This window comes from Tyto alba, unplaced genomic scaffold, assembly GCF_018691265.1.
Source record: "Tyto alba isolate M040663 unplaced genomic scaffold, T.alba_DEE_v4.0 Super-Scaffold_23, whole genome shotgun sequence".
Taxonomy (NCBI): domain Eukaryota; kingdom Metazoa; phylum Chordata; class Aves; order Strigiformes; family Tytonidae; genus Tyto; species Tyto alba.
The window spans coordinates 26,654,937-26,679,049 of NW_024881297.1; the positions used below are offsets into that span (position 1 = coordinate 26,654,937).

At 39.6% G+C, this 24,113-nt stretch overlaps 1 protein-coding gene across 3 annotated transcripts in view; it reads right to left on the reverse strand.

Moving 5' to 3' along the window:
- NPNT (nephronectin) overlaps positions 1-24,113 on the reverse strand; it is a 53,341-nt gene that overhangs the window by 18,760 nt on the left and 10,468 nt on the right. For all 3 annotated transcript variants that reach the window (XM_042796982.1, XM_042796983.1, XM_042796981.1), the window contains 5 exons: positions 16,119-16,211; positions 8,560-8,679; positions 7,591-7,710; positions 2,341-2,475; positions 999-1,121 (listed from right to left, as the gene is read on the reverse strand). In XM_042796982.1, the coding sequence (XP_042652916.1) occupies positions 999-1,121; positions 2,341-2,475; positions 7,591-7,710; positions 8,560-8,679; positions 16,119-16,211 (591 nt within the window). The remainder of the gene's footprint in view (positions 1-998; positions 1,122-2,340; positions 2,476-7,590; positions 7,711-8,559; positions 8,680-16,118; positions 16,212-24,113) is intronic.

A 24,113-nucleotide genomic window follows, 5' to 3' on the forward strand; every position in this document is an offset into this window, starting at 1 on the left:
TAAGCCTTTTATATCTCACTGGAGATCTTAAAAGCCCCAGTAAGAACTCTAGTCATGTACTTTGTGTTTGAGTGTTTCAAGTAAAACACACAGTTAAAATTAAGAACTACCATTGGTTAAACAATGTATTGTTTGATGACAGCAGGTAAAAAAGCTTTCTCTCTGGCCACCTGTTTGTTACTGTGCTTTCGAATACCCTGCGGTTTTTACATTATGGGATACTAAAATATATAATGTGCCTTGGGACTATGTCCCAGAAACACACGTGAAGTGTGTCCACATATAATTGCAAGCACTCAGGTTGTGAAAGATCACCTTAGCCAGATCACATTACCCTGGCAGCTACAGCCAAAGGAAACGAGTCTGCAATGGTACTGCTCTTTAAAGAGATCAGCGAGTCACCAAAGCCCAGAGCCCACGTATGAACACAGGGTCCTTGAGAAGACTCAGCAGATGTCACAGAGCTGCACAGTCCTGAGGGATGTCAAATGTAGGGGAGCTCCAATGGCCTATTCTGGACCAAGGGGGACAGCTGCTGCTGTTCCCAAGAGAAAGGTGAGGAAGGTAATTCTCCCACAGGGAATTCTTCCAGAGAAATCCTCCCTCCCAGCTGCGCTCACATCTGGGGAGCAGTGGGGAGTGGATGGGGTGAGCTGCTGAAATGGGCCAGTGGCAGAGTGTGCATAATAACAGGGTGTGAGTAATATGTACCACTTGACCAGACCTACCCTGCTTACTCAGTTGTTCTCATCCTGCAGCAATCTCGAGAATCAAGCTGTGAATAGGGAGAGGTGAATTTCTTTCTAATTATGAAAATGTCTCGATTAAAGATATTTTTACCAAGGCATGCTAAGACTGAGAAAACTCTGACTACATTCCCTGGCCCCTTAATAAGTATTAAAAATAGTTAAGAGAAACTGAGCCTGATAGTGCTGTATCTCAAAATTTACAACATGGGACACTTTCAAAATTCCTTTTTTAAAAGGAGCATTACATACGTATGCAGTTTGTTCCATTGTCTCTGTATCCTTCTTTACACTTGCATTTGTAGGATCCTGGTGTATTGTAACATCGTGAAAAACTACCACACTGATGGTGGCCAAGGGAACATTCATCTACATCTGCAACAGAAAGTTACATTAACAAAAATCATTTACATCAAAGAAACTTGACTTTCTGCTTATACCTGCAAAACCACAAACAGTAGCATAGTCATTAGGAAAATATCATTCATTTTGAAAAATGTAATAAAGCTGAATTGCCAGTGGGAAAAGGAAGATAGACAGTCACAAATGAACGTGGTGATACAAACATCAGGGTAAAAGGGACTATTGTGTAACACTGTTATTGCTCAGCTTATACCTTAGCATCAGCTTCAGTGATGTGCTGTGGGTAGATTGCAGTTCAGATCATGAAAATCACAATTTTAATAAAAACTTCTTAAGGTGACATAACAAGAAACGAAAAAACTGAGTGTAAGAATGTGCATGTTCTTAATCATGCAGGTATTAAACTGTTTTTTCATAAAATGCCTCCTCTGTTATACATCTGAACAGATGTTTCTACATTAATTAGACACTGCTTCAAACATAGAGCATTTCCGTGTTTGTTATTAGTGATGCAAGCAAAAATCTCCAAATTCCAGCGCTCTGCATAGAGATTTCTCTCCAAAAAAATATACTTAAACAAACATAAAGCAATGCTCATTACCTCCACCTGTTCCTTTTTTTCAGTGAAAGGATCATAACCAGTTGAGGCCCTGGGAAACTAAGCCAGTGGGACCTGGGAACATCATTGTTGAAGGGCATACACCAGCTGCATTCCAGTCTCATGTCCAGACAAAGACAGGCTATTTTCCAAGCCCTGCCTTTTCCCTACCTGTCTTCAGGGGAAGGAAAGCTGGGCAAACTGGGTTAGACAGAGCTGGGGTGTGCTCTAGCCATGTTTTCTTATCTTGGATCTTGGGACACGCTACAGAGCACACCTGCATTGCAGCTCAGACATAGCCTAAACTCATATGCTGCTCCAAACCTACAACTGCCTGTGCACAGTGAAACCTGTGGGGACAAAGGCTTTGGAAAGGAATTCCTGGGGTCATCACCTCTGCTCTCCCACTGGCTTCCACAGGAGAACTAGCTACAATAGGGGCCAAATATATGCTTTCTTTTTCACAGTCTATTTCTATAATCCACTCTGTCCTAAAATACAGATGTAGTGCAACCTAAAGCAAGCTGCTTCAACATTTCAGCCATAATACGCAAACATTCCTCTTTAAACCACTAATTTCAGTTTAGAACATGCAGCTGTATTACATACACAGAAGAAATAAGTTGTTATTACCATGGCATTGGTATTTGCCTCCGATGTACATTAGATCAAAGCCTTTATGACACCTGCAAATGTAGCTTCCAAAAGTATTGACGCAGTGCCTAAATCGTGGACAGATAACTCTCCCAGTAGCACACTCATCAATATCTGTGAAAACAAAGGAACTATATTATTCTTAATAGCAGTTAAAATACAATCTATACTATCTAAATTCAACTGGCTTCACATAATGAAACACTAAAGAAGACTAGCCAAAGTATTTTTTATAAGGTCATTTTGGCTACAAGCTGGTCAGCCAGCAGTAACACCCGAGCACTTCTGGCTGTGACATCTGAGTTCAGCTCTTGGTCACACCCCCAAGTTTTTTATGCTTCCTGTGCCAGAAGCCTTTACAAATACTGTGAGTGACAAGAGAGGCACTGGCATAGTAGGCATTGCTATTGAATTTGGAATGCTTGCTCCATGCTCTTGCCATCCTGGTACCTTCCCCTCTGGAGAGGAGGCACTCTCTAATTCCCCACAGAACGCATGACAGCTTCAAGGCCCCAAAACGCTCATCCTTAAAACTGTAATGGTATTTGTCTGAAGAAAAGCTGTTTCATGTTATTTGTAGAACTTACTTTTGTTCCACTAAGCCCTGCCTGGTTATAAAGACAGCACCCGGATTTACAGACAAGGAATAATAATAAAAACTACCCCAGTAATTCTTTTTCTGAAACGTGCCTGAAATACTGTTTTTGTAGCACAGGTCATACACGCATATTCAACGTACATCACCTTGCAGTAGAAAGTGGTTTGTTTTCTTAAAATCTCAGGCGTCCCTGCCCATTGAACTTATCAGGAAATCTTCATCTGTTCAGGATTTCCTCTAAATGAAGAGAGTTCAAGCTAATGGCAGGGGTGCAGTATTTCTGGGTCTCCTAACAGTTAGTTAACACAGGCCAAATGCTTTTTGAGTACCTGCTCTTTGCAATCTCTTACCCTGCAGTGCCTGCGCTGTAGCTGACCTGTCTTTCACAGAGGTTGGTTACCTAAGTGACCTTAAAATACCTCTGAGGTTCTGAGATACATGGCTCTCATTTGCCCTGCCACGGGCTCCCAGCAGGACCTGAAACAGTGCTTCTGCAAGCAACGTCCAGGCCAAGGCCAGAGGAGTGGGAAGACACGGGTGATGCTCAGTAGATGTCAGATGCTCCTCATCTCCCAGAAGATGCTGTTCTTCATGCTGACTAACAAGCCAGGCAGCGGCCCAGGGAGCAGCCGATGCTAACCCAGCGCTGCTTTCGCCGAGTGGGAAACTGTCAGATGAGGTCAGGCTGACACACAAAAGGTGCCTGTGCTACTACTCACTTTGTAGCCCTTGGAAACTGAAGCGAAGCCTGCTGAGAGCTTGAACCCTAGTTCTTCACGGAGGTAGAGGCCTGCCACGCACGGCTGCCTCTGAGGCATGCCGCTCCTGATGTTCGTTGGTTAGCTACAGAGCACGGTTCAAGCCTTTGCTCTGCAGCTCTATCAGGAAAGCAAGATTTTGCTCTCCACGCAATTCTTTTCCCGAAAGGAGTGCTTCAGCTGCAGGTGTCAAGAGTACAAAACAAAGCTGAGTGATTGATGCCCTGCTGCTTGTGAAAGAGGCCTGAACAAGGCAGAGAGAAACCTGAGTTTCTTGCACAGCACAGGAAAAATGCTGCCACAACACTGCCAGTTAGTTAGGGCAGCTACCGGAGGCAGGGGAGATGTAGCTTCAAATTCTCCAAACTGTGTTTCCCACAGCCAAAAGAAGTGACCTGAAGCCATAAACTACTGGCTAGATGGTCTGTCCCAGTAGCTCATGCTGGCACTGCCCACTCTGCATGAAGAATTACTGAGGACAGCAAGGATTCAAGCCCCGAGCTCCCACACTCCTGGCCCATCAGACTTCTCTGACATAGCAGCTCTCCTTTACTCTCAGCCGGGAGCACTTCTGCAATGCCACGGTAAAGGCCTGAACGAGAAAGCAAACGAGGCCAATACTGAGCACCTCTCCACATGCCTGAACCTCCCTATCAATCTGCCTCTCGGCTGAATCTATTATTAAAGCTTTAGGCTGTGAGTGCCTTATTAACAGCTGTATAAATTCTACCATGTTCCTTTCCGTTGTTTGACTTACAAGCTACAATTTTCTGTCCTTTATTATAAAATATTATTTCAATGCTGTAAATTTCAGACTCTTGATTACTATGAGTTTGTTGCTGTTTTTATCTTTAAACCACAACTTCAAAAAGCAATTCAGTAAGAAAAAGATAAGCCACTGAATATACCTCATCATGGCATGGATTATGCCCTTTAAAACCTAATGCGGACTGTCCTGCCTTTCCCTCTGTACATATTCATGCTTTTGCAAATTTCCATAAGGCAAAAAGCGTTAGATGATGAGAGCACTGTAGTGGTATTGCTTAATTTTCTAGGCAGTTATCCATCCTAAAGATAGAGGACTGAACTGCTAATCAATTCACTGTTGAAAACTGACAGAAAAACAATGGAAAAAAGTAACAGCCTACTACTTGCATTTAATATGCGAGGTGGGCGAATTCTTGTTACTGGTGGGAAAACCACATTCCAGTCATTAGCCAGAAGCTGTTACGCAAGTTTTTACGATCAGTTTGCTGCAGTTCTCAAACAGTACAGCCCCTGTGGCTTCTTCCAAGGCCACGGACCCATGCCAATTTACACCCTGGCCCAAAGGGTGTAAAGGCTGTTTCCCTTTCCCTGCTGCAACATGCTGCAGCTCATGCCTGCTTCCTATGGAAACCAGGGCGCAAGGGGAAGATCTCTATTCTCCCCTCAGCCTGCTCTGCCACGAGTGTGTGCCCAGACCGAGCGCCAGGGAGCTGCTCAAGGCCCGTAACACAGACAGCACCCAACGCGTGCGGCGGTCAGCGTTCAACAGAGCAGCAGAATTACAAAGCCGTGCTTCAACCCTGCTTGAAGTGGGACCACATTACCAACTCAGGCACTAAACACCCGTGAGACTGATTTAAAATTACTATGATTTTTAAGATTACAAGGCCAGATTTTCAAGTTTCTATACACAACCAGAACAGCTAAAGAAAAATTATTTTACAGTGAAAATAATTATTTTCAGTCCTCAAATAATTTCAGACCTTCTGAAGCTGAAATGTGTATACTGCTAACTTCATTAAATGAATATCCCAACCAAAAAATCTGGCAGCACTGATTGATTTATTGATTCAAGATTAATTAATCAATTAGTCAATTAATCCATATTTTCACTGAATACTCTGGTGAATTATTTTCCAATTCATTGTTATTTAGTTTATATGATTTACCTTCATAGCCCAATTATTTGGTGGCTCTTTACTGATTGTCTGGAAGGAGTATTTTAACAAAAGAATGATAAACATGGGTTAAACCAAGAATAGAATAATGCCTAGAGGAATTTCCACCTGTGCTAAAAATAAGCATTACATTCCCAGATGTCTTTCAAACTCTCCTCAAACAGGGATTTCATGAGCTGCAGCCAATGCATGCTTGAATTTTTTTACCATCATTTACACTTCTGTTTGTAAGGCAGCAATACCCAGACCCTCACTGGAGCTGACAGTCTCCCCAGCAGTGATGGGCTTGTACACATGAGGAAAAGGCACAATCTTAGCCCCAGATCGTTTCAATTCTTGGAGGTATTCACTGGTTTTAGTACAACTCAAACTAGATAGAGAAACAATACAAAAAGGGTGCATGTCACAATCAATTCTTACCAAAAAAGGGGAGTAGATCATGTTATGACTCATGAAGGACAGACATCTCTTGCTGTGACTACTTTCTCTGTATTGTAGAAGACTGCTCTGAAATTTTCGTGGAAAATTTTAAAAACAGGTTATGAGATCAATCTGAAGGATGAATACTTAACTGAAATGTGGGTACAGTTCTTCATATTTCTGGTAAATAAAGTGTTTTTTTGAAAACTACACTGAAGAACTGAAAGAATTTCATATAACTGCTTTGAGTGCTGATCTTCAGCATTAAAAGTGCACTTTGCTTATTTTAAAGTATGAAGTTTGCCTTAATCTAAAAATACACACTAGGAGAATCTTGCAAGTCTTTTTCTAGCAAATTTCTGTACTTGGTATAACTTCCTTGAATTTATACTTAATACTACTCAGCTTGCTATGCCATGGCACAACTCTCTTCCAAAGATCTCTGTCTGCCATAAAGTCCACAGCGTGATTAGTCACAATTCAATCTCTTCAGCACATCACAATGGTGGGTTTTTTTAATACTGTTCTACCCATTCTTTTGCATACATAAATGTGCCAGTCATGCACTTCAGAAAGCCTCCGACTTAGAGCTGAGCCTGCTCCTCACATCAGAAGATCCAGAATACATCCCTTGCTCTGACAACAAATTCTTGGTCAGCATGAGTCAACCACCCCTGTGGACCGCCTTGACACCCAAATGGATGATTAGGGCATCCACATTCTCTTTCATTCTTTCAGTGCAAGTGTTGTTACTGGTTACAGAACTGTAGCGCTGCATAGGACATAAATAATAAAATCACTGGAGCATCATATCCACCCAGGATGTATAGTTAATGACTAATGAAATCATGCATCACACTGATCTTCAGACCATAGTAGACTGTGGCACAATACAGGCTGATTCACCATAAGCATATTTTCCATGTTCATGAATGTGGGAACAAAACACTTCACATTTATACAGTCTGAATTCCTGAGTTTATTTTAACCTGGAGTTTTCACAGTATGGAAGACAGACAGTAGCTTCAACCCCATCCATATTGGGAGCATGCACAGATCTTTACCTTGTCCTAGTATAATCTCAATGATTTTCATTAATTACCCCTCTACTCCCTGAGCCTAGGCACCACTCTGGCGGGGTATGAGGCAGAGCTGATCTCCCCATTCCTTTTTGTATACAGACAGGTATTTTGGAGTCTCTGTTATCAATCAGATAAAACGCCCCAGTAAGGGGAGTGGTAAGGGCTGAGGGCTTGGATGCCCAGCAGCCTGTACGAGTTTTAAGCAGTCAATGAAACTTGCAGGACTGGAGGAAAACACTGGCGATCTCTGACACAGACTACTTGAGAGCATCTGAGCAACATGCCTATTCCAGTTCTTACTCATAATGCCTTTAAACTGCACGGATGACACATGCTAAATACAGCTGATAAACTCGCTTGAACTGCATTCAGTGGAAGAAGCATTTTAGAGAAGAAAAAAAAAAAATCTACATTTGATCACCTACCTATACAAGTCCTGCCATCAGGCCCTAGCTGCAGTCCTGGAGAAGGGCAGTGGCAGCGTACTTCCCCTTTCAGTATATCACAGCCATACTGACAGTTTGCCATTGAGCAAGACAGGGCATCTAGGGAAAAATAATTGAACAGATTAGATAAGGATCTGGTCAGTACCAGAGAATGACTAAAAACTCTGGAGAATTAAGACATCATATAATTATGACAGAAGTGGAAAAATGCTTGTTGAATTTGACAGGTATCCATCCAGGCTTTAAAGAGCAAATGCACACGCAGTAATTTTTTTTTCTTTCCACAAACTGCATCTCTAAGGCAGAAAAAAAAAAAAAAAACAAACAAAAAACAAAAAACAAAACCACCACCACGACTGTAGCAAATTGTGTCATGGAATGCAGCCCCCATAAGAAATATAAACCCCAGTATGTACTATAAAGCCTCCTGGACAGTACTGACATTTTAAAATAGAAGCATCTTTAATTAAAGGTAATTTCTCTCCCCTTCTCTCTGTCCAGACACTCAAAATATCCTCTTTTATGGGAGCAAGTAGGAACCTGATCTCCAGAAAGATGACAGTACAATTTTATACCAGTCAAACAACCAACATCTGCAGCTTTAATGATTTTACATTCATAAGGACATAATACAACAGAGCTGCAGGTGTCTTGCTGCAATGAAAACTGCAAGACTTGTCCTTGAAGGCCAATTAACAGTGATTTACAGCACTGAAGAATGCTTCTGGGGAAGCTTGTAATAAAACTAATAAAATCAAAATATTTGCTCTTGTTTTGTTCAGACTAATTTCATTAGAAAAAAGCAGCTCATCTTGTGCAACTGCCTCATTTCCAGCACGATTAATATTTTACTTTGGGACTCATCTTCATTTCATACAAGTTTCCCAGAGAAACCCAAGCAGGGATCTTGAGGACTCTGAAAACAGAAAGCAACAAGCCTTGCCGTACTTGAGCACGTTCCATCTGGCATAAGCATGTAGCCGTTCAGACAGTAGCACTTGTAGCTGCCGTAGGTATTCATACACCGGTGTTTGCACGGCCGTGGCTTTAGTCCACATTCATTTAGATCTGCAATGAAAGGTACAAGGGAAGGGGGTGGGGAAAGAAAACATACAAAGTACTTGTGAAAAACCTACTAGTTCAAGTTCCTGGAAAAAGAAGGAAAAAGACAATGATTAGCTTTTTATATGCAGTCCAGCTGAGAGCAAGTGTCCAGAACATCCCGCATGAAGCGCTGTTCACCCCTCCTGCCAAGTGGCATATTTTCTTCTGCTTCAGATATCCTTTCAGAAGTGATAGTATTAGCATTAGATTAAGTGCCAACAGAAGTTTCATTAGGGAATGCACAAGCTCAGGCTGCCCACATCTTGCCACTGTTCACGTTGATGCCATGTCCAGGACCAGCCACAACTCTGGGATAGGAGGATGAAGGAGAAAGCAAATGTCACAGCTGCAATCGCTATCAGTGATTCTGATAGCAATTCAGTGGTTCACTAACATGCCTCAAAATTAGTCACACAGGAAGGTAGGAAAGCTGAGGCCAACCTACACTAAATCTCACAGAAAAAATGTACTCCTCACCATCTAGAACAGACTGGAAAAAAAGTATCTGACATCAGTGATATTTGTCAAGGACTATCCATGAAGGTTACTATTTCAGATTTACAACTTAATACAGAATTCATGACTTAAACTGAATATATTCAGCCTACAATTTTCATATTAGTAGACAAGAGTTCTAACAGGCAGTAAAGATTAAGTAAGCATTTCCTTCAGAATTCCATTCCAAGAATGTGTGTTGGTTTTATCTGGGTAAACCAGAATAGTCTGTTACTTAGTTATCTGTGTGCTGATGAGTAAAGATGCAAAAAAGGTAAAAATAATAAATCTATTCACAAATCCAGCCAACAAGTACTTAAACAACTGAGTTGCCAACGCTCACCTCTAATATTGCACAATCCTGCCCAGAGGTCTTGCTACAGTAGGAGATTCCGTTATTTCCAGGAACTTTTTAAAGAGCCATCTCCACTACTAAGCACATTCTGATCAAAAATCAATCCCTAATTCATGTAGCAGAAAGGAAAGCCTTGGGGCATCTACCATGTGCCAGACACACAAACACAGTAGCCACTTTATAAAAAGCCAGCCGAGAAGGAGACGCATGCTTTCTATGGACTAGATGTAAAGGCTTAGAGTTACGACGTTAAAGCAGAAAGACAAATATATCTCTGGTTAAAATGAAGTCAGTAATTCTGGACAGCGTTTATGTGTATCATCACACCCGTTGTCTTCTGACCTACTTTGTTTTCATCTTCATGGGGTCAAGGAAGAGCAAGCGTCATGCAGACAGGTATTTGTCCCTCTCCACAACCTTTCCCCTAACTGATGGATATGGAAGAGCAGCAAGGTGAAGGATAAGAATACTTCCCCTCTGCTGCAAGAGGGTAGTGGTAAGGGTCATAATTTTCCCTTTCTTCCTGCAGAAAGCTGAATAAGATGTTTATAGGAAGCCTGAAGGAAAACGTTTTCTCCTAGAGTGGCAAGGAAGACCAGGTGAGTGTAGGCAGGACTTCAGCGAGGAAAAGTTGCCGAAGTAAGGGCTGGACCTGTGCCTGACAAACAAGGAGCAATGACCATCTCCTCAAGTCTTCCTACAGATCACATGTTGCAGAAAGAGCATCCCTTTTCAACTCTCACTCTTTGGGAGCCTGAAAACATTTCTGGAGTTGCGAGGAGAACACACTTCCCCCAGCAGGCACCAATGCCACAATGACAAGAGTGTACCTGCTGGGTTTGAGAGAAACAGCTGCAGAAGAGATGGACATTTTCTACCGTGAAAGTGGGATCTTCAGCTAAGAGTTGTGACTATTTATAGAGTACCTGCACTGGTCAGATGGAAAAGCTGATCACACTAGAGGGGAAGGGCAAGTTTTCATTGTGAAAATCTTTGTGTAAAAAAAACTTTATATAAAAATGCTCAATAATAATTAGGTGAAAGGCCACATTTTGGAAAGCAAAATTCTCTGGGCTGCACAAAAAGCTGCTTTTTAAATTTTTTCTGTAAAATTTACTACAATTAGGCAGCTCCTGATAGACATTATAGCTGTATTAACATATTTATTACATATGCAACACATCTGTTAAAGAAGTCATTGTTAAATTTAACAAATCTGTTAGAATTCTACATCAATTCATAAAAGTATCCCTACAGAGCCCACACTATTGACTATTCTGAGAATCATGGACAACAATAGTTTTGAAGTAAGAGAAGTTCTGTAAGTCTATCTGTATTCTTCCTCTTTTGTACAAAAAGCATCACTGTACATAATAAATTCATGACAGAGCTAAGTATAAAATACTTAATTAGAAGTAGGAACCAAATGAGGAAAGGTAATGCTGCAATTAAGCTGACAGGGCAGGATTTTAACTGTGCCTGTGTTAACTTATAGTGCTTACATCCCACTGCACTTCAGCTCCTCAATTCAGGTACTCCCAAAGACTTTACCCTTAAGAACTATCTTGCATTTATTTTCAGAGCTACAAGCACAGATCCGAAGTTGAAAACGATAAGAATTTATGACTGTTCTCAGTTTACCGTCTTGCATAAAGTATAGATTACATTATGAGCCTTAAATAATTGGATCTTTCTATAGGACTCTGAATACTACACCACCATTTGGTACAAAATATTCTTAGTACAGAAATGAAAGCTCTGGTATTGACAAATAGACAGCTATTAGTAACATATACTGAGAATAACCTGATCTTAAAAAGTAGATGCAATCAACTATATTAGGATATCACATCACAGGCTTTTCGTTTATGGAATTTTGACCAAATTATTTCTACTGTCTTCACTGCATTCTATTTCTGCCTGTGAACAAATGCTGTCAACATCAGCTTTTGATTCACATCTTAAAAAGCATGTTGAAAGTAAAATGGCTGTGCCTTGAAAAAGTTCAAATTTTTTAACCTTGGCTGACATAACAGAAAGCTAAGGTCACAAGGCAGAAGAAACAGGCTGTTAGCACAACTCCACTTGAACCTAAATTTCATGTGTCACAGGTTTTCATCTTTGACTTTTAAATTAGCTATTGAGAGAAAGATGTTTTTAACTTTGTGGAGTCAAAATGAATGCTACTGTTTAGGAAAACACGTACTGGCAGTGGTGTGGCTGCTTAAGAGAGAAGTCAGCCTGCAAACAGGTTAGATGTGTTAGAGCATACTGCTCAGCCCATCTTATTTTCCCTAAAATGCAACTTTTCTTCTTTTCACCAACGCAGACAGGCACATACTTGGAAACTGCATGACAAGCACCCTTCAGTCTGCTAGGAGGCACGTTGTACGATTACTGTCAGGTCCCACTGGTTCTGCACAAAGGCCTGGATGAATATGCTGTCAGCTCTCTTGATCCACCTCCATGCACCCATAATCTGTAACAGCGAGCTTCCCTGAGAGGAGTCCGGATGCATTGCACATGGACTGCAGGAGCACCGAAACAGCCCTGCTATTTATACACTCTGTGTGTGTGTTTCTTGTTTCTTGTTCCTTACGTAAGGTCTATGTTTTCAAGAACAGGTTCAGGCTAACGTTAGCAGTCAAAAAAATCAGCCATAGCAACATAACCTCTTCAACAAATGCTGGTTACTTATCAACTGTGTATTTCCAGCAACAGCTACAAAGACAACTCAGTGTAAATTCTATGCATCAAAAGAGGAAGTAAGAAAATAGCTGAATTTTCCTCTTAAAAAAAAAAAAAAAAAGGCAAGCTAAAATGTATAAACTCAAGGGTAATAAAAATAATGGTTTTAAATAGTTTTTAATTTTAATAAAATATCATCATTTCTTTTAGTCACTTATCTCGCACTGGAATTTTAAATATAGAGCCCAACACTGTTAAAAAGTTTAACAAATCCCTTTGATTCCTTTGTGGAAATGTCCTCTCACTGTGTCCCGCACTTGAGAATTTCATTGTTCAGCCACTTAGATTCCCATGTTGCCTACAACTGTACAGTCATGCAAAACCAACATTCTTTAATTCAAAATAATGTAAGACAGCAGCGTACATAAAAGCGGAGTGGCAGTTCTGGGCAGTATGGAAAGCAGGTCTATAACACAAGTGCAACCTGCTGAGCACAAGTATTTTATTTTTAAAGAAATTAAATGAAAACGTGAATGCGAAGAAAAGACAAGAATGCTATGCTGGGAAATGCAGATGTGACTGCTCTGACTACTGTGTGGTACCACACATGATCTTGGATACTGATTGATTTCAGTGCACACTTAACAATGGGGCACTTATTCCTACGAAGATGCAATACGCTCTGCTATTTTCTTTAATTAGCTTCTGCAGAAGATTCCAGCACTCAGACCTTTTCTGCGTTTTTCTGCCCATTAGCTATCTTGGATCGAGCAACACAAAGGTCAAATATTCCATACCAAATTTACTCAGACTTTGAAAATAGAAGGCCAGGGACCAGAAACCAAGTAAAAAATTAAATTGTTAACACCATACTATAAACAGTAGATCAGCTTTCATTTCCAGCAACTATCATCTCACCGCCATGTCAGGCTTATGACCAGAGATTTGTATCACCCTAAGAGAGTTTCCTTCGCATCTCTTAGTCTGATTAATCAACAGTTGCCAAATGCAGAAGTTAACAACCCTCGTTTTCTTCAACTTTCAGCTTTGTGTAAATCACAGTTTTGTCTTTATCTAACCTGATACACAGTTTCCATTGCTCTCACTTTACAAAGGAACTCAGAAACAAATAAAGTGCAGGACCTGAAAGAAAAGCAGAGGAAAGAAACAAAAGCAACTTACAACCGTGAGTATGGTGGAGAGTCAAGCCTTTTCAGACTAAAGGCACACAGCATCAAGGAAATACAATCAATTATGTGCTTGCATGCTAATGACACTGCAGGTTCAGCTTTTGCATCACAGCCATCGGTCTAGTAGCCTCCATACCCTTTGCAAGAAATTGTATTACTGTTTCAAGCCGTGCAGGTAGAAGGAGCACGCCACCTGAAATACAGGACCATCTCACCCCTTGATGCTATATTTCTCGCACGATGATCCAGGGGGTGGAACAGAAGTGCTTCACTGCTCTGACCAGGTAGACTTGCATATGGCTGCTCATCTTCACAGTATGGGAAGAAGGCATAATAAAAATGAAATTACCAGATCTTTGTAATATGCATTACTTCATCATTTAAAAAAAAAAAAAAAAAAAAAGATTGATATCAAGTGCTGACAAGAATTGCATTACAGAAAGAGAAAATAGCAAACTTTGCAACTTTGCATCATGTTCCTGGAACAAACAGGGTAAGAGATACTAAATTACAGAAGAGCAGCATAACAGTCTTTGCATAAAGACAATCTTGTCCAGATAAGCACAGTTAGCCTGCATATGCTTTAGATTGCTAGCAAAAATCACAAGTTTTCAACTATTTGTATTTGTCTGTGAACACAGATCTTACTGAAGAGCCTGTATCAATTTTCTGATGAACACATTTGGAAAGAAGTATTAGTTCCATTATTATCACTATAAATTAGAGAGCTGGCACAGGTTATTTTCTTTCAAGTTGCTCAGTTTTTTCTTAACTGGTTACAGATGTAAACCTGGGATCAAAAAGCTAGAAGGGAAACGCTAAATCCACTCAGGAGATTTGAATGCTGTGGCAAAAGCATATGGTTAGCTCTTTTGCTAAATCACTGCAATTTAATTGCTGATGATAGCAGCATATAAAAGAAGTAACAGCTAATCCTAACTTCTGAGTAATCTAAAGAGAGGTCTAAATTGCCACAGAAGCTGCAGTGCCACTGGAAAAGAACAAGCATCCAGGCATCATCATACATCCTAGCAAGACTTCCATCTCTGCAGGCCAACTCCACCGTTTCTTCTGCCAACACCATACCTTCTGTTACTACTAATTATTATTCTAGAACAGCAACGAGAAAGATGGCCCACAGACTGAACAGGACAGGTGCTATATTAGGGTATAATAATAGGTCACATTTATCCCGTGCAATGTGAATCTCCTCCCAGAAAAAGCAGGCTCTGCATCCACTATGCACTTTCAGGTCCCATCCTAGCATGAAATCAGCATGGGAATAATGCATAGCCTGACCCCAGGAACAGCTCAAGGGTCCCACCATATAATAAGAACAGCTATAGGCTGTAGTCACCTAAACTGGGGTACACTTGGGACACCACAGTGAGCAGGCATCTCAGAAACCTCACGCACATCTGCCAGGGCAACTTTGCCACCAATACCATGCAAGAATATTGATCAACACTGTCGAAAAGGCTTCCTTTAATCATCTATCACCACTTTTTTTTCCTTCCTTAGGATTGAGTAAAAAGTGAATAGTTGAGTTCAGGACTGAAGCCTCCAGCAATTTGCACAGCATTCTTTTGATATTGTTAAAGTTATTAGTACATATAAAAACTCTTACGTATGCATGTAACAACTGTTAGTTCACTGTACTGTTTTTTAAAAAAGTTCTTGATTGATCAAAACAGGTGTCGAATAATAAAATTGTAACAACCCATCCTTTAAAATGTCGGTCCAGAGTAAAGGAAAAAGGAGAGAGGATAATTTGAGAGATGACAAAATAAACGAAACTTAAACAAAACTGAAAAATATAACATTAATTTCCATATCAGTTTGGGAGTGATTAGTAAATATGAGAATAAATGTGTGTCTATTTTAAAAGAAAATAATCCACTCTAAAACCAACATGTCAAAAGAACGTTAGCAAACATCAGGGTACATTTTTGAACAACCTAGTTCTAAATGTCACAGTCTTCTACCGTACTTCCTCAGCACTCTCAGAAAACATTTGAACATTTTCTGTAGGCCAAGAAACTGGAAAAGATAACAGTCTTATTGAGATACCTTTGTATGTGAACTGAATTCTAAGCTAATTACAATTCTGTTTATACTCTATGATCATACCTTTACACGGTTTGGACATAATTTTTCACAAAAAAAACCAAAGTGAAACTATATTGAGAATTCAGTAGGAGAACACTTCATGTTTCCAACTTTTAAGTATGCACTACAGTGTATTGCTACCTAGGTAGTTCAGGATTAGAAACACAAAAAGGAGAATGCATGAATGAATATCTTTTTTAATTAAACAGATTTTATTTCACTATCCAAACCTGCAAATTTTGACTTTATGAAATAGCAATCCTGACCACAAGATTTAAATAATTTGACTCAGATTCAGGAGAGCATGTAAATACATACTTTACATGAATCTCATTGATTTCATTGGAATGAAAGCAATTTTTCCCCTGTGTTATCCCACTGCAGTTGTCATTCTCTCTACAAATGTCAGTCCCAACATCAGAATAGCTACAGCAGTAACAGACCTGGTATATGAGTTCATTACCCTCTAAACACAGGCAACACACATAGCATTTGAGGGGAGAGGGATTAACAATACTTTGCTGATTTCAAGAAGAAATTCTGTTTCTCAGACTTCACTTTCTTACCTTGGTTGCAGGTTTTTCCAGTATATCCTGCGTGGCACTTACACTTGTTTGGCCCAATACATTCACCATGTTTGCATCCTGGCTGGCATATAGCTGCAAATAGAGGAATATTCATTATCCTTCCGCTCCAGTCATGGCTGACAGCACTTTACTTTAAAACAAATGGCAACGACCTAACAAATAGTACCGTTTATGTTCTTCCCTTCAGCACCACTGTATGCCTCAAATACCACTGTGCAAATGTCAGGTGCACTTTCAAAAATAATCGCCACCCCAGTACACGTGGGAAGAGTGAAATACTTATTAGTAGTCTATTTTTGTACAACACTACATTGTGCTGTTCCTGGGATATTAAACCCACGTAATACCTAATCAGCAAGCAGGCCATGTGCCTTCACTTGCTCTGTGTATGTATGTACTACAATTCATGCCATTACATTTGGTAAACCTGGAATATGCTCCAGCTATGTAAAAAATGAGTACACCAATGTCACAGGTGACATACAACCAAAGCCATGGTTCAGCCACTGATAGGCAGTAGCACAGATCCCCGCATTCACCGTTTTCCCCTATGACTGTAAGGCAACACTCTTTACCCTTTATTAAGCAATGTTTTGCCCGAATCTCTCCCTTTTGGGTATTTGGATTCTGGCATGGGAATTACTTTTTTTTTTTTTTTTTTTTTTTTCTTTTGGAGGAAAAAAGGACTGGGTAAAAGCAAAAGCAACACTAACTGTAATATGCTGTTTTATCACTACACATATGCAGGTCACTCCTAGTCAGAACATTACAAGCATTTATTATCCAACCTGCTGTACGGTTATAGTCTCAGAATGTGAAGTTATGGTCTATTCAAATACAAATTTTCCAGGTAATTTCTAATTCCCCAAATGGAGTATAAATACAGAACTCCAAGAATAATAGTTAGGAACCCATTTTTTGGTACCTCTCTCAATATATACAAATAAAATTCATAAAACAAACTTTCGAAACTTCAGTAAGAAACAAGCATTGATTCTGAACAAATATAAAAATTAATGCACAAATATATTTCTGCTAATGTAGAATTAGCTAACAGGAATATTTTCAGAGTGCAACGAATCCTGTATAACTCTGGAAACCGTTTTACAGCTGAAAATTTTAAACAACATTTCCAAGTCTTTTTTATTAGAAATGTCTTTCTATTATTAAACATACCGTTTCAACCTACTGGAAAACTAAATTATTTACTATGCTCTAAAATGTTGTTTAGCATTATATGACAAAATGCAGATGCAAGATTCGGGTAAACTTACTGTTTAAGCAACATAGACACAAATTTGAGAGAAATCAGAGGGTGGCATAACTTGAATACTGTGTAATCAGGATTTACTATTTACCTTGGCTTTAAGTTCCTTTTCTAAACTAACAGTATCTTTTGGAATTTGAAAAGTAACTAATTAGATCCAGCTGTAATTTTAATTAATCTGACAACAGGCTGTATCATAAAGCTGGATGTATTACGGATGTAATTCAACAGAAATCTGTCAGAAGGCACTCAAAAATGTAGCTTGCATTCTAGCCAAGTTGTTCAACAGGGTTGAATTAAACAAAATTGAAACAGACACAAGAGATTAGTTTTGGTTGTGCAAGAACTATGCAAATACATCTCTGATTTCTCAAATCTTTTCCATAAGATTCAAAGCATCCAGAATCAGTAATTCCCACAAATGCATCCACAGAAGCAACTGTTAGAATAGGAGTTTGCTCCAGTTTTTGTACTGCATTTGCTCTTTAGTATCAGAGCATTTTTTTGTTTAAACATTTTATATATATATATATATATGGCCAGTGATATCCCCTTAGAACACAAAACTTTGTTTTAAATTTACAGCACTGTGCTTGACAGATCTTCCTAACGCGATGGTACAGTTTCTTTCTGAAAACTGTCTTAAGGAATATCTTAAAAGGCAGCAGAGAGATGTTTCTAGTTAATGCAAGATTTTTTTTTCCAGTGAGCACCATCCAGAAACAAAGAAATGGGATTCAGATTCAGAAACACCTCTCAATTAAAGCGTTAGGAAAAGGGGCTGTGTGGACTATTAAAAGGTATGTTTCAAAAAGTATGCTCTACGGTAATGGACAGATTTGACTGAAGAGCAAATAATACATCATGAAAAACTTCTAGAACATTGTGCCTGGAAACAATTACTGCTTTTCTAATCACTATGGTCATAAACAGAAAAAAAAAGATCTTCATTGTATAAGAGCTCATTTAGACACTAAGACTCTTATCTTCCTGACATAAACCCAAGTCTAATTAGAGGTGACGGTGGCAAAACAGACTATAAAGACCACCTTCATGACTTTGAAGTCACTGGGGAAAAAGAAAAAGATGTGATCTAAACTACATCAGAAAAACAGAAATTACTATAAATATGTTTTTGAAAGCTTCCGTGAAATTTCAACTGCACTTTAAAGAAAATCCATATTGTGGAGTGGGATACAGCTAGATAATAATGGGATCAGCTTGGTGTGAAGTGTTACATTTCAGGAGCTGAACCTGTGGCAACTTCAGTTTAGCTGACTTTTAAATAGTCCTGGTCCCTCCCTCAGTTGCACAGATTATAAATTAGCAGCATCTCAGATAGAGGGGAAAAAATCACTCGCACTTGAAGATGAAAAGCTTTCTAAAATTCAGTGATGAAATAAATGAGATTTACATTTAATTTAGAAATTAAAATGTTCCTCTAATTCGGAAGGTCAAATATGTTTATATTAGGAATTAGTTGTTTTGCTTAATTCTCTGTTAATCAAGTAGGTCAGATATTATACTAGAACAAAAATTACGCATTAGCATTTGTTTAAAGCAAATAATATACAACTGTCTACAGATATGCAACATGTAAGATAGGCCATATTATTAAATCTGGCAACTGGATCTTTGGGATCTTCAAGAGATCATCTAGTCCAGCACATCTCAACAAACTTAGCACCATACTATGCAATGTTTAATGTCCTGTGACATACAGGTGGGTAACTCCTGATCTCGTCTACCTCCTAATCTCAAGATTTAATTAAGAAATGGAAGTCACATGACAGATATCTCTCTTCTGTTTTAAAAGACTCAGTTAAGAGAAATCTCAGCCCCTCAGCATTCTACAGCTCAAGAATTTCTACTGCCACAAAGGCAGTTTCCTAATGATTAGCAAACCACTATCCATAAAGTCAAAGTCATCATAAAATGGGGGCTTTTGCACATTAAACAGGTATTTGGAAACCCATGTTTGCTGCCAAACACTGTACTTGAATAAATCCTGTTTATTAGAGTATATTCTGTGCACTTTGGCTACTTAAGTATTATGCATCTTATTTATACACAGCAGCTGAAATTCAATACAATGTTACAACTGAAGAATTCCTACGCACAAGAGAAAAGCGCTTTGCAGTAAGCTTAGCAAACATCTGCAGCTCAGCCAGCACCACAGACACATCCCACAGCATTTCCTACCAGCAATCGAGCCACCCTCACCAAGTGATCTGTACGTCCTCCCATTCACGTGAGCGGGGCCCCGCACAGCGCTCAGGGCCTAAGAAGCAGGCGGCATTCAGCCAAGTCTGCACACCTGGCTGGGGTCCCACGCGTGACATCTCTGCACCCTTCCCACTGACCCCCACCCGTGTCACCAGGCCCGGAGGGGTGTCCTGGCCCAGGCTCTGCAGCCTACAAACTCCCCCTCCTCCGAGGGAGGAGCTGCCCCTGCCCGGCAGCACACACACACTCCCCGAGTCCCCGAGGGTGCCGCTGGAAGGTGGTCAACAATGAGATCCAGGTATGAAAATAAGCTTGAGCCTGACTTTCAGCATTTCTTTTAATAACAGGCAATTATTTCAACTGTTTGGTATGAGTCCAGGCATACTCCATGTGTGCTGACGCAACTGGGCTTTTTCTTTGAATTTTTCACTCTACTTAATTTCTTGAAAAATTCCGAATGGAATGGAATGGAATGGAATGGAATGGAATGGAATGGAATGGAATGGAATGGAATGGAATGGAATGGAATGGAATGGAATGGAATGGAATGGAATGGAATGGAATGGAATGGAATAGAATAGAATAGAATAGAATAGAATAGAATAGAATAGAATAGAATAGAATAGAATAGAATAGAATAGAATAGAATAGAATAGAATAGAATAGAATAGAATAGAATATTTCAGTTGCTCTGCTTGCACACAAACACATGGACTTTATCTATTTTTTTTAACACAGACTTATATGTAGTACAGAAAAAAGCCTCCCAACTAATATTCTCTGCATCCTGACAATTAAAGAATTCCCCCCATGACCAACCACAAACCACCCAACACAACACCATTTCCATCTGATCAACTCACATTTACAGTGATGGAAATAAGCCATGTCCATGGACTTCAGTGTGCTACATAACACTCACTTTCCTACTAGGTGAGAAAGAAACATAGACAGTGGAGAGTTCCACCAGAGTGAGAAAGTCTCTCCCTTACACACTTAGGGCAATGACATCCAGAAGATAAGCATCTGAACAGGTTGCCAAAGAGAAACAAAAATTTTCTACTCTTTATAATAGTAATTGCTTTAAAAAAAAGTTAACAGTACGCTTGTATAGACAAGTGCCACTAAAACAAGATTGCATATTCATTGTTGAATCAGTACCATCAAAGACCTACCATTTCTCTAAAGATTCCTCTCTGAAAGCATTAAAGTGGCACTGCCATTGGGTAGTAATGGGGACTCAGATAGAAAGAAATCTCCTAAGCACAGCTATTTTCGTCTTTAGTCCACTGCTGCTCATTTTTCTAGGCCATAGAATGAACTACAACTAAACCTTACTTTTCATTTTGTTGTCCAATACATCAGAGATATCAGCAAATACATGCTGGTCTCATGATTATTCATTGCAGTTTGATCATTTTTAATTCTATTTTTTTTTGGTCCAGATATGAAGACTTACTCTGTCTCAGTTCCCGCCGACTTCAGTAGAGTCAAGGAGGTATCTTAAAGCCTTTTATTTGGCCATAAATCTAACAGAGTACCTATTTTAAAGGTTGGCAAGACCTACATTTTCCTCCAAAATAAGGTGATAAATACCACATTTTAAGTCTCATTTAAACTTCAGGACAAATTAAACTTCCTGTAAAAATAACACAAGGAATTGAAACATGAATGAGTGGTTTGGGTTGAGGATTGGGAATTTTCTTCCAGTGTGGGAGAGAGGGAGAAAGAATTTCTGGTGAAATGCACATGCTATGCTTGCATAAAAGCCAGAAGCCACCAATCTTCCCAGCCACTACTAGCTGCTGGTGGTGTCTGAGCATGACTCAATCATTCTGAAGGACTGTTTTTTAATTGTTGCATAAATACAATAAATGAAAAGTACATTCAATCAATTAATTATGGGTCTATAATGCTGCATTTTAAAAATCTCACCTGTATTTTCTCCCTGCACACAGTTCTTGGAACTGCTTTGGAAGTCCACCCAGGTTTTGTCAGTTCCTCCACACTGCGCTGCCCACCTTTTGAGGGCATGGATGACTACCACATGCTGTCCCCTCTATTCCTTCTCATCTAAAATTTTAACATTAACTGTTTATTTCTTGATTATCAAACAGTGTTCAGTGGAGCCCTAACCAGATGGTTGCACTGTCTGGTTCCTACCTGTCTAATTCCTCTTTGTTTGTGGCCAACAATGGAAATCCCTAAACTTTCTTAGTGAGTATCTCTACCAGTTTAATTCTTCTTTGGTTTTTCAACACTCCTAGCTATGTCTTTCATCAAAACAGCTTTGAGTAGAATTCTGTGTACAATTCTTACACTCTTCTTCTCTGCTTTGCCTCTTGATTTCTGTTCCTTAATAGTTATTCCTTGCATTTTCTTTCTTGCATGATGCCCACAAGAGGGCTTCACTGTCCTCAAAGTCTTTAACTGCTCTTTCTACATCCCTTCACCCAAATCTGCCTCAAAATGCCAGACTGCAGATGTCCAACCTGTCCTTGAACTTATTCTTTCACCTCTCTGAAGTCTAAAAATATGCATAAGAATACCTGCATCTGAAACAATGTATGCTAACCATCTGCCAAAACGGCCCTGCTTCTGTCCTCTCTTTCCAAGTAACACATAGCCCCTAATTTATTCTGACTCTAAATCCCAACTCCTCAAAAATCAATTTGCACAAACACGTAGTAATTTGTGCATCAGCCCAGAGATGATTACATACTATTCAGCTTCACAAACCTTTATTGGATCCTCTTACCCTGCTGAATGGAGAACAGACTTCCAATCTTAAAATCGCTACTCATGTTCCCCCAGTGCCAACTCTATCACAGGACTTGCATGTTGGTGAAACAAGCTTTCCTCCATGCTTCCTCCTTCACCTGAAACTGGCTGCCTTTTTCCTCTGGTGCTAACAGATTACAGCCTCAAATTCTATACTTCTCTTCCTCAGAACCAGCTTCAGCTCATGTCTGTCTCTATTTACTTTTTGCAATTCTTTGCAAATCATGCAATTGTATAAACACACGCTCAGAATCTGCCTTATTCACAGTAATTTTGATCTAGGATCCCAAAAGTATGAAATAAATTGTAAAATAAATCACTGCAGCTCTTTCAGAGTTACATACTGCTTTTTTGTTCAACTACATAGAAATGTCAGAGAACACATAAAGCTTAATCTGCCACAAAGTTACCAGTAGGTGGTAAAAACATGTCATACCGGTAACTCACATTACAGAATTACTTCTGAAAAATTAACTTTGCTTCTCAAATAAGTATACTAGCAGTCACAACATATATCTCTGCAGAGATTAATATGCCTGACTAGGGCAACTGGGTATTAATTTTCAGATAATTTCATATGCAAAACATTCCTTACTCTGTTTTTTGAAAGATAGTAAAGGTCCTTGACCAACATCTGTAACTAGAGATTGATAATATCAGATAAAATGGTAGTATCTAATGCTTATTTTTTCACAAATTACTTGTGCTTATTTGTAACGTTCACGATAACAAATGTCAAAATGCATGCTTCAGCTTCTATCTAAAACATACAGTTCCATTAAGTGAGCGGCTCCTAATTTTTCATGCACAACTATTACATTTGCCTGGGTAAATCAGTTACTCAGTTTGCACACATGATTCTGGTAACAGCACATTAAAATGACGAACTGCAACCAGTGTGGGCTGCTGATTGCAGTGAATTCTTTGCTGGGCTATGACTGCTGCCAAATGCGTTTCTAAACTGCATAGACATATCCAGACCCTGGTTCATGAACGTCTTGCTATTCACAACAGCACTTAAAAGCATGCGTAACTTAAGCATGGGTAGCACTGAAATCACCAGGACTTAATGAAGTCAGTGACAGTTAATCTAATGCTTATGCACTTAAATACTCTTTTTAAAAATCAGTGAAAATTTGACCTGACACAATGCAAAATTAGAAAAGCAAGAAATATTTCATTCTTTGTCAATCTTTCCATGTTTGCATTTCAAATGGCTCATGATAATTGATTAAAGAATGGTGCTCTATCATCTCAAATGCCTGTTGTTACCTGAATCTGTGTCTACTGAATTCCAGCAAGTAGAAGCAGGCTAGGGCAAGTGTCTCCCTGTGTGGTGGCAGAAAACAAACTGGACCCTATTGCTATTCTGTTTATCAGAATATAACACCCACTGGCTTCAGTGGAGTAACTTCTGTACCACAGTAACAAAGCTGAAGTTAAGGGGCAGACAGACAGCTGATTGCTTTGCACCCCTTTCTAAGGGCTGGTACTTCCGCCGTAGGGACAAGCAAACAAGACATATTGACTCCTAAGCAGCAGCAGGCTGCAGCCCTGGGTACCAGTGTAAAGCAGTGTTGATTTCATTTTGTTCTAACACGCCAGGTTGCACACTGCTGCAGAGCAAGGACTGTAAAGTCTCCCTGTTGTGGGAACAACAGCCTGTAGTGGAGGTGCAAAGCAGGCAACAGGAGGCAATA